Here is a 13,723-nt window from a genome sequence, read left to right as displayed (position 1 = left end):
GCAGAGCTCTCCTTCATTCAGCATCTCTGCAGGTCCTCCCTGCATCACATACAAGTGTCACTGCTGGAGCACAATTCCTCATCCCTCACCCCAAAAACCAGCATGAGAAAGCCTGGAGAGCTTCCAAGGAGAATGGCAGCCAGGACCAGAGGACACAAACCCCTGCTTCTTCCTGCAAGGCACAAAGCCTTCTCTCTGCTTATCTTTCTCAGAGGGAATTTAGAGAGCTGTTTAACCACAGTCTCTACATGTATACATAAAGAACAAGAATTATGATTTTTGAGAGTGACGGTAATTTTCCATTGGAACAAATTACTAAGTGTTTTGGTGAATTCTGCATTATTGTGAAGTTTGTTCAATTGCCTTCTAATGTATTGGGAATTTTTATTTTCTCCTTAAAACCATGCTCTATTCCAAACACAAATTACTGGGAGAAATCCTTGGCTTACAGTAATAACTTTATAGCAGATTGCCACACATTCCCCTCTGTCCCTACAAAACTATTCCACTACCATTAGGCAAACAAGAAAGTTATTTCATAACATGCTACAGAAACACAATCACAAACAGACAAAAGTTTCAGCGTGAAATTGAAAGTTTAAATTTTTTTGCATTTGGAATTGAAGAGTTTAACCCACTCTGAAGGCTGATTAATGGGTGTAGTCTATTCTGGAAATGAAAAGTAGCTGCAAACTTGGCAGGAAGACCTGCATTTCTCAAAGTTCAACACTGCTACAAATTGCCATTTTGATCAGAATGTATGTCTTTTCAAAAAAATAATTGAAAGGCCAACATTAATATCCAATTACATGAGCCCTGAATGGACATCCAATTCTTCCAAGATTTAAAGTGCAATTTTTTTTTCTTGAAAACAAAATGGTCTGAAAAATATCAGAAGTCAGCCAATAAATACAACAATAATCCTTAAGAACAGACTGCTGCAAAAAAGATGCAGAAGTAAGAGTGACTTGATTATGCAAATAAACAGTAAAGTTCTGCCAAATTCTAACATCTGGCGCTCATCTGTTCTTCCAGGACTAAGTAGTTCCATCAGAATCACTTATGGTGCCAGTATCTTTTAACTAACAACAAAAATCTGCATATAGATTGAATAGCTATTTATAGCTCTATTATTACAGGCAAGAGGGACAGTTTCTGGCACAGGAGCCAGCCAAGAGCCAGAGGTGAAGATGGCAGAAGACAGAACACATCTCCTGCACCTCACTTCCCAACTCCCCTATAACTATGGTTACTATTCACACAGCAGTTCTGTGATCAAAGCTGATTTTTGCACTGCTTACACTGCTCTGAGCCCTCCCCAAGCCCCAGCAGATCAGAGCACATCAGACAGGTCAGATCAGATCAAATCAGACATACTCTGGCAGGCCTGGAGCAGAGGGACAGCCGAGACCCAGCGTCGCTGCTGCGTGTCACACTGGGATGAGGTGTTGGGAGTGGCACTGTGGAAGCCCTGGCGACACCAGAGCTGGCACTGCTGGATGCTTGGAGCTTGCCCAGGGATGTTTTCACACAGTACAGCCCCACTGGCCACTGCTGAGGCACCAAATGGCAGAGCGCACTGCGGACCTGCAGGCACAGGAGAAAGGGGATGTGTGTTAGAGGTGTGCTGTGATGGCTTCTAGGACACAGTCCACAAAGCCCTCATAGCCACAGATTCCACCCTGTGCCTTTCCCACTCATCAGCTTTGACCTGGTTTGAGGTCAGCTTGGTTCAGTTCACTGAAGCTGATGGAAAGACACGTATTGACTGTGATGGGCAATGCATCAGGCCCAGAAAGGGACGTGCATGGTTTCTAGGAACAGATATATTTTGAACAGTCATGAATAAATTTAAGCAGGAAATGAAATTTCTAACTGACAGCAGAACAAACCTTTACAGAAGATATCTAATGGAAACAGGCAGGGCCAAATAGACCTCATTTCAGTTCCCTTTAGACTGAAGTTTGAAAGGTTTGAGACTGAACTCATGACTCTGGTGTCTTCAGCAGCACTAAGATGTTTCCATTGTCCAGTAGGGCAGAATAGACATTATATATACATATATATATATACTGTAGTATACAGCTTTAGAGTTGGAGCACAGCTTTCCCTATCAACTTGCTCTGTATGAGTACAATCATTCAAAACCTGCCAGCCACTGTAACAGACTATTATACCAGATTAATTACAGTGATAATTACATTTTTGCTAATCAGTACAAGCCAACTGCTTCACTCAATATTAGCCAAATTCCAACTTAATTACTAAATATATCCAATAATAATTAAACACTTATGACTTCCAGAGATACAAAACATAGGAAGAAGAAGAAAACAACTTCCTCACTTGTAAATAAATACAAAGAAAAAGATGTTATCATATCATACAACTCACTTGGTGCATATATAGATAATTTTCCAAATTACAGCACTCAGATCAGTCCTAAACTTCCTGATCATTGAAGGGAGGCAAACACTGATGATGGTTCAGGTCTGAGCACCCTCCCTCTGCCCTTCTGATGGAGATATGAAGATTAATTCTATAACTAAGCAGCCACTTCATCTGGAGTATTAAAAACCTTGCATTAAAACTTTCAATTAAAGTATAAAAACATTGCAGGATGAATCTAGGATCCAGTGTATGAAGTACATCTTTGTTTTCCAACTCTGAGCATTTAAATGACAACAACAACAAAAAAGCTTTCATATCTGCCTCCCTGAATCGCCAAATGCATATTTTTATCCAAGTCTCCTTTCTAGCACCTTTTTTGCAATAACTCTGTAAATGGGGCCAGTACATTCCTTCTCTTCACTTCTTGACTCTGTAGCCAGAGTCTTTCTCAGTAAAGGTGGAAACCTGGCGTCCTTGCTTAACAAACCTCTAATAAATCTCCCCAGGTTTTAGGACAAAAGATATCTCTCTAAAAAAGATAATAATAATTATCCTGGCCATTAAATTACAATAACATAATCTTTATACAGAGTATGTAAAAATCAGTCTGTGGTTTCTTAATTGCTCTAACACATTTCTATATCCAGCAAGTCACGTTCAGTCTCAGCTGAATGGTGCTACAATCTCTTACTGCCTGTTCCACTGAGATTTGGTGTGTGAACCTGGGAAAGACCCAGCCCCCAAAACAGAAGTGATCAGTGGTTTCCTAGTGTGGTTCAAAGGTTTCAATTCACCATTAGTAACTTGCTCATTTATCCCTCTAGAGATGCCACCCCATTTACTATTGTCAAGCCTGCACCATTTCGTCATTGTCCTGTTTCTTGGTCCTGTAGGCGTGAATAAGAATCCAGCTGAATACTGACACTTCTTTCACAGGTGTCTCCAAAGGTTTCCACAAGGAAATCAACATCTCCAGGACCTTCTCTGGAAACCTGTCTCCACTCAGAGTTATGGGACATGGGCATGAGGATGGGAGATGCATGTGAGGACTGCTAGGGTACTTGGCATCATCTCTCCAGTGCATGTCAGCTAGAAGAAGTTGGATTCTACCTCCGATAGAAGTGATTAAACTAATGAAAACCTCCTGGTATGTACTGGGCACTCTGAGTTATTACTGTTTACAGCTGTCTGTTCTGACGCTGGAGGAGAAATTTATCATATTTTCCCACCACAAGAGCTTATTTAGCTGATAGACAAGATCTGCAAGGTAGCTGTATAGTACTTCTTTTTCCTGAACAATTATTAGTAATTCCCAGGACAAGAAGCACAAGACTGGGTAGACTGAGGGGAAAACTATTGTTCGATTCTTTCTTTTTTACACAATAACTAAACTGTATATCATGAAAAGTTCCATTGCTCTTCCAAAATCCAGGGAAACCATTAAGAATTATTTCAATCTTTATGCAGAAAATTAAAAAAAAACCCTTTCAGTAAAACCAGGTTTCCACCATACTTTCAAAGCAGTTCTCCTTGTCAGCTCAGAATTAAAAAAAAAAAAAAGTCATTAATCACTATTAGTCACTATTTTCTCTAGGAAAAGTACAAAATGGCAGCAGCATTGTACTTGTAGTCATCTCTGCTTCTCTGAAGAGTTAAAAACGTGCCTTGGATGGCCACATTCAGGTGACTACAGCACCCTACTTTGGAGCTCATCTCCTCCAAGCACAGTTGGCATCTCCACACACCACCACAAGCATGGGGCAGATAAAACCATGGGATCTCCTTCTCGCTTCTCATAAAATCCCATCCTCAGAACTCTCTACTGATACAAGAGAGCCCAAAGAAAATTATTTCCAAGTCAGCTGAGCTGTTACCTAGTTGATAAAAACCTTGCAGGCAATTGGGTTGACAACTGGGTGTGTTAGAAGAGAACTGTAGAATCATTAAGTTTGGGAATGACCTGTATGGTCATTGAGTCCAGCTATTCACCCAGCACTGTCAGCTCCACCCCTAAACCATGTCCTCAAGTGTCACATCTTCTATCTGGTCAGTGAGCACAAGCCTGTGTGGATCTTTACACATAATCACAAAAGGAAATGGAAGCAAATTATGTGGTCTTGTTTCCCTAATTTTTTTAACCCTTCTCCCCCAAAACAATCAAAAAAACACCAGCAAAAAAGCTAGGAAAACAGCAGTGTCCTGCAGACAACTGTTGAAGGTTTTATTTTTACTTCTTTACTTTCCACTAATGATTGTATTTTGGAGCATAGCCTTGTAGAAAGTTTAATTAATTTTGCTTCACTTCAGTGATGGGAAAATGCATAAAGGACATTGCAAATTAAATTTATCCAAATATCTCCCATTTGGATATCTCACTGGAAACCATGAGTGAATTTCAGTGCTTCACAGCTCAGGTCATTCAGGAAATACTCTGTGAATATGCAATGTTTTGGCACATCTTTTCCACAATTCTGGTCACAAGCCAAGAGCCAGAATGGTAGAAGCATACATTTTTCAAATTTTATTTTAGTCAGCTGAATGGGTTTTAATCCCAGAGCCAGCTCAGACTGGAGCAGGTTCAAATTTGCAGCAAGCTGTTCAGATTGGCCTTATAGCTGGGTTTCATAGCTCAAACAGTTTGATTCAACCAATTTTATGAATTAGTAAAAGTCAAGGATCCATTCCCTTCTCCCTTTTCCCTCATAAAACACCTGAAGAAAACTGGACAGCATGCCCAGCTAGGTCTGAAATCTGCTACAACACAAAGATGAGCATGCTGCTTGAGCAAAAGTCTCTAAATGTCTGAAGAAATAAGATTAAATTCAACTAGGGAGTCAAAAAATTTAGGATCTGGGTTAAATTTCAGGCCTGGATTTGCTGATATGTAAAATGCCTGAAGCAGGGACTCACTTGCACATTCTGGTCTTCCCCCTTTTACTCGTGTCCCTGGCACCTCTTCTCCATTGGCAAAGACACACCAGCAGCTCTCCTGGTCCTGGCTGCACTGCACAGGGGAGAAGCTCCTGCTGTCCCCTTCACACTGGGGGATGTGGCCTCTGGCAGCTTCTCGTGAAACAGCTTTGGACTTCAGCATGCTACAGAAACTGGGACCTGCAAAGAGAGAGATTCTGCAAGATACAGTATAGAAGACAACAAATTGACCTAAAGACTTTACCAGCAGTGCTCCCAGCCTGTTTTGTAGGTAGGAAGAAAGAAGAGTGACCACTAAAACAAATAATTTGTTTCCTTATAGAAATGGGGAATTTACTTCAAGTAGAAAAACTCCCATTTTTTCTATGCAAGTGACACTGTTTTAGAAAAACAGTTGAAAAAATGCTGTTATTTATTCTTCATTTATATTTTTTTTATTTTTTACAAGTGCAATGGTGTATCATTTAGAGGCTGATATTTAGGAGACAAAAAAAATCAAGATAGTAAAAATCTAGCTTTTAGTAAAAAATTTTTGATCAAGGTAATTTAAAATGTACAAAACATTACAAAACAATGATAATTTACATTTTTAAATAGTTAAAATGGTGGTAAGAAATCAAAGATTTAAAAAATTCATAGAAGCCCATTCATAAGTTTGTCTAGACTGTTTTATTTCTGGTGCTGTACAAGTAAAGGGTAACTATTTTCAGATAGTTTCAATGTTGCTGTACTTTGTACGTACCCTACCACTGAGGAATTAAACTACGAGCCTCCCATGTTTCACAGGCAGCATTCTGAAGAGGAAAGTACACATGCTGCAAAGCATGAGGCATCACAGGCAGGCGGCAAAGCATTACTCACACTCAGGATTGCCATCCAAGTCTTTGCTGCCACGCTGGAATATTTCTCCTGACACAGGATCCACACACCAAGTATCTGTGTCAGATCTCTGCAGCACAGTGTATTCTCCTGTCTACAAAGAATCAAGGACTTGTCATTGCAGAGCAATGTATTTTAATGCACACACACCAAAATCCATACCCCAAAGATTGGGTAAAATGCTTTATTATGTTTGTACTTGTACATAATTAAAACACATTGTAAAGAAACACTAAATACAATCTAATTTAATAGACAGATCAGTCCCTGAGAGAATCAAGAGTATATTAACATTGGAAAAGACCTCTGAGATCACTGAGTCAAACCATTAAGCAGGATGTAGACTAAAAGTCCATTGAGATAAAGTTCTGACAAAATCCTAGCTTGAAATAAGCATAAAAAATGTGTAGATGTGGTGCTTAAAGATATGATTCAGTGGTGGACTCAGCAGTGCTGGGGTAATAGCTGGACTTGATCTTTGCAGTCTTTCCCAACCTAAATGATTATGTGATTCTATATGATAATGATTCTATTACATGAAATGTCTATTCCTTGCCTGCCTCTATCCTGCTCAATGCCGCATTTTGAGAGCATCACAGACCCTGTTTTTTTGGGACATCTGCACCCAGCTCCATCTCACACTGTAATCCTCTCACAACTGAGGAAGAAAGAGAACCCCAAATGTCAGTCAATTAAGATGTGCCTTTTAAGCACAGCTCTGCAAGAGCACCAGGCAGAGCCATCCTGTGGGAGGGAAGTGTGGGCAGGCACAGAGCTTCCTATTCCCAGTCTCCATCTCAAAACTATTTAAATTCTATCTTCTGCAGGGCAACACCAGCTGTTAGCTTTGTTTTACCCTTTTTTTTCAGGTTAATAGAAAGGCACAAAGGGTGCTTAAGGAGCATGGACAGAAAGTGTACGTGACTATGGCATGGTGCAAGCAAAACTCCTCCCTCAGTCAAGTTGCATCACCTCCAGGCAGTCGGGGATGAAGAGATCAGCTGCAGAGGTGTCCAGCTTTGCAGTGCTCTGTCTCCAGCTGGAAATTAGGCCATTGGCTCGAGATCGCTGACATGAAGTCTGGCCTGTCAGAGAAAAAACCTTTTTAAAATAAAATCAAGTTTCAGACCTAAGCAAGAGAAAGAGTAACACCACCACTTTCCTCACACAACTGCATTAAGAACTGCTACAGTCCTAGGCAGGGAATTCCTGAATGGTGTTTGATAAAGCCAGGGAATGGCTGAGGCTGGAAGGCACCTCTGGAGACACCTGGCTGGAGAACTGGTCCAGTCTCCCTGCTCAGGCAGGGCCACCAACAGCAGAGGGTCTGCTCTCAGATCATGCAAGCCAAAATCACACACAATGAAATTAAATTAACTAGCAAAAAAATAATATAATTATTTTTACTTTTCTTGCAATGTTTAGAAGCAAGCCTTACTTCATGCATATCATATTAGAATTTCCAATAAATATTAAAATTTACAAGAGCAGGCAAATACAAATATTTAGGAAGAAAACCCAACTGACATTTGGGAAGTTCTGCTGAGCGTGAGACCAAGGAATCCATGACATAATGACCTCTTTCATCCACACACCAGCAATGACCTGTCCAGGGAAGAAAAGCAGTTTTATTTTAGATGTGGTACTGCAGTGTGCTTTGTTGCATACTAGAAAGATTTTCACCCTCAGCAGCTCCATAGGAAGGGGTCAGTAAATCCAAGTCACAGCTAACTCTGCTATCCCGGGATAAGTAGACCCCATCTGAGAGCACTGGGGCAAATGGAAATGTAGAAGCTCTGGTGAGACTCCCCCACTGCAACCCTATCTCCCACTCCCAGAAATTTGGCATCATCCACAGACTTGCTGAGGGCGTGCTCCACCTCATCCTCCTGGTCATGAGTGAAGGCATTAAGCAATATCTGCCCCTGGACCAAGGAACACATCTAGCAGTAAGCTACTGAATATCTACTGATTTTTGAGCTCCTTGAGGGCAGGCATGAGCTGCCACTTGAATCCAGCCAATTTGCACGCATCTCGTAGACCACATCACCTTTCTCCAGTCTGACTACTACTGGTTTTCTATCTTTTAATTAGAATTCTTACAGGGGTTTTGGTTTGTTTCGGTATGTGGGTTTTTTGGTTTTTGTTGGTTTGGTTTGGGTTTTTTTGTTTTGGTTTTGTTTTTTGGGGTTTTTTTTTAGTTTAGACAGCCCAGAGTGTCTTGTTAAGAATTGCTCACCTGTGCTCTCAAAGCACTGAACTGGCTCCCAGTTTCCCAGGCCATCACACTGAGGGATGTAAGGGAGAAATCCCAGTTGTGCTGCTTCCCCAGCAGAACGTTTTGATGTGAAGTGACTCCGCCAGTAGAAGTGCAGGACTATAAAAGAGAAGTAAAATAAAGCTGATAGTGCCCAATGCAGGATATTTTAAATGCACATATTTGCAAACCTCTGAACGTTCTCTGTAATACAGAAGACAAATTAATTAATACATTTAGTACATAAAGTTAAATAATGTAAGTACATAAAGGCTGGTTAGTGCACAGATTTTATGGTTGCATTGTGTCATACATATGAGACAACTGAGATCAGTTTTTAGAGTGGCAGCTTAATGACCCTGATTAATTACAACTGCTGAGTTGCACCTGCCCCTCAGCAAAGTTGCATTTGCCATCAAATGCTCTTGCACAGATTCTGGGCATGACTCCATTTAATTCAGCCCTCCTTTCCCTTTCACCCACCTGACCATGCAGCCAGCTGGAGAGCAGAGTCATCCCCTGACAGCAGCTTTTGGGAGATCACTGCCTCCAGCCCGTAGGGCCCAGCAGGGCGCAGCAGGTCACTGTCCGAGAGCTGTACCCCCTTTGCCAGCAAGAAGCTCTCTCCAAAGGCAAACTGGGACCCACTGGAGGCCAGGATGAGCTGCTCTGCCTCCTCCATAAATTTCATGGCTTCCTGCTTCACACCTTCACATATACCAGGGCCTGGATAAAAAAGTGTATGTATGAAGAGTATATTAACAACTTTCATCAAAACCCACTAAATATGTGCATGTGAAAACTAACTGGTCTTTTAATTAGCATCATCTGTTTCCCTCTGAAATCAGTGTTGAACTGCATAAGGAAGCAAGAAAAGGAGACTCCTTGGTGCTTAGCTGTTTAACAGCAAGAGTCTTAGAGTGCATTTGTGTGACTCCTGGCATTCTATGTCCTGGGCCAAAGGCACAATGTTTTTAATTAAGTTCTTATTGGTTACAAACTGAGTCAATACATCTCTACAGAACACTTCCTCAGTTGCTGCCATAAAAAAATGCGGATAATCAGAAGTGAGAGTCAGAAAGGAAAATGAAGGTATATCCTTTGGGTCTAGAGTGACAGCTGACACTTGGCCTGTCCTCTACATACATCTACTGACCCAGAAAGGGCAGTTCAACACACCAACCAGCTACACAAAACCTGCTCCTCCAAAATAACTGGGTTAATCTGCTTCATCCCCTTTATTCCCCTCCTGCCCACAGACCTGGAATCTCCACCAGTTCATTGTCCTGTCTCTTCTCCATAGCGGGAAAAATATTATGTGATGAGAACAATTTCAGTGATGACATTTATAATATGGTCATCTGCTGGAGTAACACCAAAGAGAGCCCAGCATCTTTGGAGGAGGTGTCTAGATTGAGACCTTACTGAACTTTAGTGTTGGCCTCACTCTCTCCCTACTTGTTACTTGTTACCTGCTACTTGAAGGGGATATCTGTTACTCTTGACCACATAATAAGAAACAGTAAAGAAAATCCCTCTTGTTTCATTTTAAGGCATTCTTGAAAGTCATTTACATTACAGTGTAATCCTGATTTTTCTACACAACTCTTCATGCTTTCTAATATCCTTTACCACCTGGCTAAGAATCTTTTGCAAAAGCATTATATGTCCAAACTCCAAATTATAAAATCTACACAAACTTGATGTGGAACTTTATTTCTCCTTATTCTCAAAGCTCAGCCACCACTTATTTACTAGAAATGAGTCGCCCTACTTTTGATGTCCAATGATAATGGCAGTGCTGATGATCTTTCTGACAAGTTGTTGTCTGCTACTTCACAGCAATTGAAAGGACTTCCCTCTCTTGTGGCATAAAATAAAACGCCAGAAAACACTCCTACTCATATGGCAGAAATTGTTACTTACATGCTGGAACCTGGTTCACTCCTGCCTTTGTTCCTTCCAGCTCTCGTCCTTTGCTGTCAACACACCAACAGTCACGAAGTTCAAAGTGGCCTAATGGAGCACTGAAATCAGTATAGGGCCCTGGGTAGTAGCTCAGCTGCCCAGTCAGAAGCTGCCAGAATGTATATGGGTCCAGCAAAATATTCTCAGATGCACTGCTCAGGTTTCCTTTCAGCACTTCAGGTGGGAGATCCGCAAAGGAGGAATACATGGAGAATGTGGGGAAGACATTCTGGTGCCCAGCATCATACAAAGCTTTAACAAAAGCTGAAAAGTCTCCAGAGGACACCTCTTTATACCCAGCTATTATGTTCAAGAGATCAGGGACAGGCAGGGGTTTGCCTTGGTTGTTCTCTGCCATCCACCTTTCGTACCACTCGAAGGCTTGCTCGGGAGGGCCACTGCACTGCACCTGCCTCCAGCCACCCTCAGCGTCACACTGAGGGAGGTACAGGCTGGATAGCTGAGGCACAGCTCCTGGGTCTGACAACAGAACCTTCACAGCCTTGAGAAACTCCTGGCCAGCTGTTACTTGGCAAGCACTTGGGCCTGGGAAAAGAAAAACACGCATGTCTTCTGAATGCACTGAAGATATACAATACCCCGATCCTCTAGTACAATAAACACCACTGCTAAAACTTGGTCACTCAGCCCAATCATAACAACAACATTCCCAGCCTTGTTCTAACAGGGCTTAGTGATATTAAAGTCCCATGCTGAACCAGGGTGAGATTTCTAAAGGGATGCAAGCCCCTCCAAGATGAATTCAGGTATGGTTTGTTTGGTTTTTTTTTTTAATTTATGAATACATTAGGTACTTGTAGTTCTTACTGGGGGCCAGGTGCCACTAAATGCCTTCCTGAATCTGTTTACATTGATCAGGTATTTTCAGATATACTTGGTAAAAGAAATTGTTACTTGTTATTCAGCCAATCACTGCAAAAGCAACCATCTGAACAGTGGGGAAACAGTGATTTTATTTCCCCTTGGACTAAACCAGAATCTTAAGACTGTGTGTCCTCTCTTCATATACTCTACTGAACATTGCTGTTGAATAAAAAAATAACATCCCTAAAAATATGGGAGTGAGTTTGGCTTGGATGCCTTTTCTGCCATCTCCAGAGCCAAATTTCACTTTGCCATCAAGCAGCTCTACAAACCCAGCCAACCATGGGAGCTCATCTTCTTTTGAACACGAGAGAATTCTGAACCTTTTTATTTTGGATTGTACTACAGATGGATTTTTAGATATAAAGCCCCTCTCAATTCAGATCATTACAACAAACTGCCCACGACTTCTGCAAGCTGCTATTCAAAGGAGCTCCTTCACTATGTACCACTCTTCGCTGCTGGACTCTGCTATTTCTCCCAAAATGAGAAGCAGGCTCTCCTCTTGGTCTACTCTCCCTGTTGATGTGTTGTTTTCAGTTCACAGAAACTTGAAAGATGAATATTCACTGCCTATGTGCTTCCTTCTTTCTTCATATTCCAGAAAGAAAAAGGCAAGGAGAGGCAGTAACATGATCTATCAAGCTGATGTCAAAAGTCATTTGCAACTCACCTTTTTGGCCTGACTTTGTGATTTATGAGAAGCCTACCAGCCATTAAATCCCCCTCCTGTGTTTGGAGTCCTGTGCTTATCTTACCTATTGAGGATATATTTTTGAGCTAAAAAGACTAAATCAAGTTCATAGTTTAGGGCACTGAAAATCTTCAGTTCTTATGAAAAGATGAACCAGTGACCACGCCCAGGTGACTTGTTCTGGAACTAAAAGGGCTTTTTCACTAGGCAGGGGTCACATTCAGTTCCACAGATGCTCCAGGTCTCCTGGGCATCACAGATGTTAGACATTCCAGCTGCACACTGAGGGAGAGACATGCCAATGACTCGTTCAGTAACCAGGAATGACCTCAGGCTCCTCTGCTTTGAGTGCGCCCACCCTACACCCTGACCACCTTTAGGACTTGGGATATCAAGGTTAACACACACTGTATTTCCCTCTATCTCCCTGCCACTGTAAAGCTGTTTCTTTCCTGTTAGAAGACATCATTCATTTATTTCCAGATGTAATCAGATACAAAGAGCAAGCCATGAAATTCCAATACAAAAGAAAGCACCTTTCAATTCCCAGTCCCTAAGACTTACATTGCATCGGCTTTCCAGCTTTCTCCCTTATTCCTGGAATAGTCTTGCCATCCAAATCGACACAGAAGCAATTTGTCCCAAAACACTGGAGTGGCAGAAAGTCTCCATCCTCATTACAAGAGGGAATAAAGAGATCTGATCCTGCAGGCAGGCTTTTCTTCAGGTTTTTCAGGTTCCTCCTTTGCTTCTCACACTCAGAGGGACACCTTGGGCGTTTGCCTTGACGTCTTGAGCCTGGAACCTCCTTACCCAAAGTGTCCAAACACCAGCACTCTCCTGCATAGCACTGAACTTCCTCATACCTCCCCTCCTTGGTGCATGTTGGAACAAACAGGTCCCTTGGCTCTTCATCACAGCCTCTGGATCCCAGTGCTAGTTTCACCACTTCACCTAAATCTTCAGCAATGCTTTTGGGGACAGAAACTACTTGTTGAAGAAAAGTAAAGAACGCTGGTAGTTCCAGAACAGAAGAAAGGAATTTCACCAGATTCTGATTGTCCTGCAGAGTTACTGTGCGGCCAAAGCTGCCCACAAGAGGTTTACTCAAAATAGAGCTCCCCTTTGATACCTCCAGTGAAAATGCCTCAGCTGATTCCAGCGAGCCTTGGCCATTTTCCCTCCCTGACACATCCTCCTGTGGGAAAAACTGGCCAATGCTGTACTTCCCACTAGTGCCAAGTACTCCAGTGAAATTAAACTGTATCAAATTCTTCAAGAACCTTCCTCCAAAGAGGTTTTCTTGGAAACGCTTTGGATTGGCAGTAGATTGCAATGCCACTTGAGCCAGTTCCCTCGATGGGAACATCCCTGTGATGGCTTCACTAAGGGTGGTCTCTAGCTCAGGAATCTGGCTGGCAAACGGGCCTTGGGCAACTGGGGATGACAATCCAGAGTCTAGAAACAGCTCCTTGAAAGAGGGAGGGCAGGGTCTTGAAAAGCCATCAATCTTGTCTGACTGCTTATCTGGTGTGGAAAACAAATTGGACTGACCGAAGTACCCAGCAGGGCCATAAAGGAGCCTCGACAAGGCTCGCCGCCGCTCAGAGAGGCACGACTGCTCCTCACCTAGAGAAAGATTTCAAAAACAAAAATGTACATTTTGGAACCTCCAGAACCGGTAATTCTATTGCTCTCTTTCAAGCAGCTGGGGTAAA

The 13,723-nt window shown here is 42.1% G+C and overlaps 1 protein-coding gene across 1 annotated transcript in view; it reads right to left on the bottom strand.

Moving 5' to 3' along the window:
* Positions 1–13,723, bottom strand: part of TG (thyroglobulin) — a 143,812-nt gene that overhangs the window by 116,857 nt on the left and 13,232 nt on the right. The window contains exons 7-15 of the mRNA XM_066316925.1: positions 12,570–13,634; positions 10,385–10,972; positions 8,942–9,184; positions 8,441–8,578; positions 7,729–7,806; positions 7,174–7,286; positions 6,184–6,295; positions 5,302–5,502; positions 1,378–1,587 (exon numbers count right to left, since the gene is read on the bottom strand). Of these exons, the coding sequence (XP_066173022.1) occupies positions 1,378–1,587; positions 5,302–5,502; positions 6,184–6,295; positions 7,174–7,286; positions 7,729–7,806; positions 8,441–8,578; positions 8,942–9,184; positions 10,385–10,972; positions 12,570–13,634 (2,748 nt within the window). The remainder of the gene's footprint in view (positions 1–1,377; positions 1,588–5,301; positions 5,503–6,183; positions 6,296–7,173; positions 7,287–7,728; positions 7,807–8,440; positions 8,579–8,941; positions 9,185–10,384; positions 10,973–12,569; positions 13,635–13,723) is intronic.

Source organism: Sylvia atricapilla, chromosome 1, assembly GCF_009819655.1.
Source record: "Sylvia atricapilla isolate bSylAtr1 chromosome 1, bSylAtr1.pri, whole genome shotgun sequence".
In the NCBI taxonomy this organism is placed as follows: Eukaryota; Metazoa; Chordata; class Aves; order Passeriformes; family Sylviidae; genus Sylvia; species Sylvia atricapilla.
This window is presented reverse-complemented; position numbering and strand designations above follow the sequence as displayed.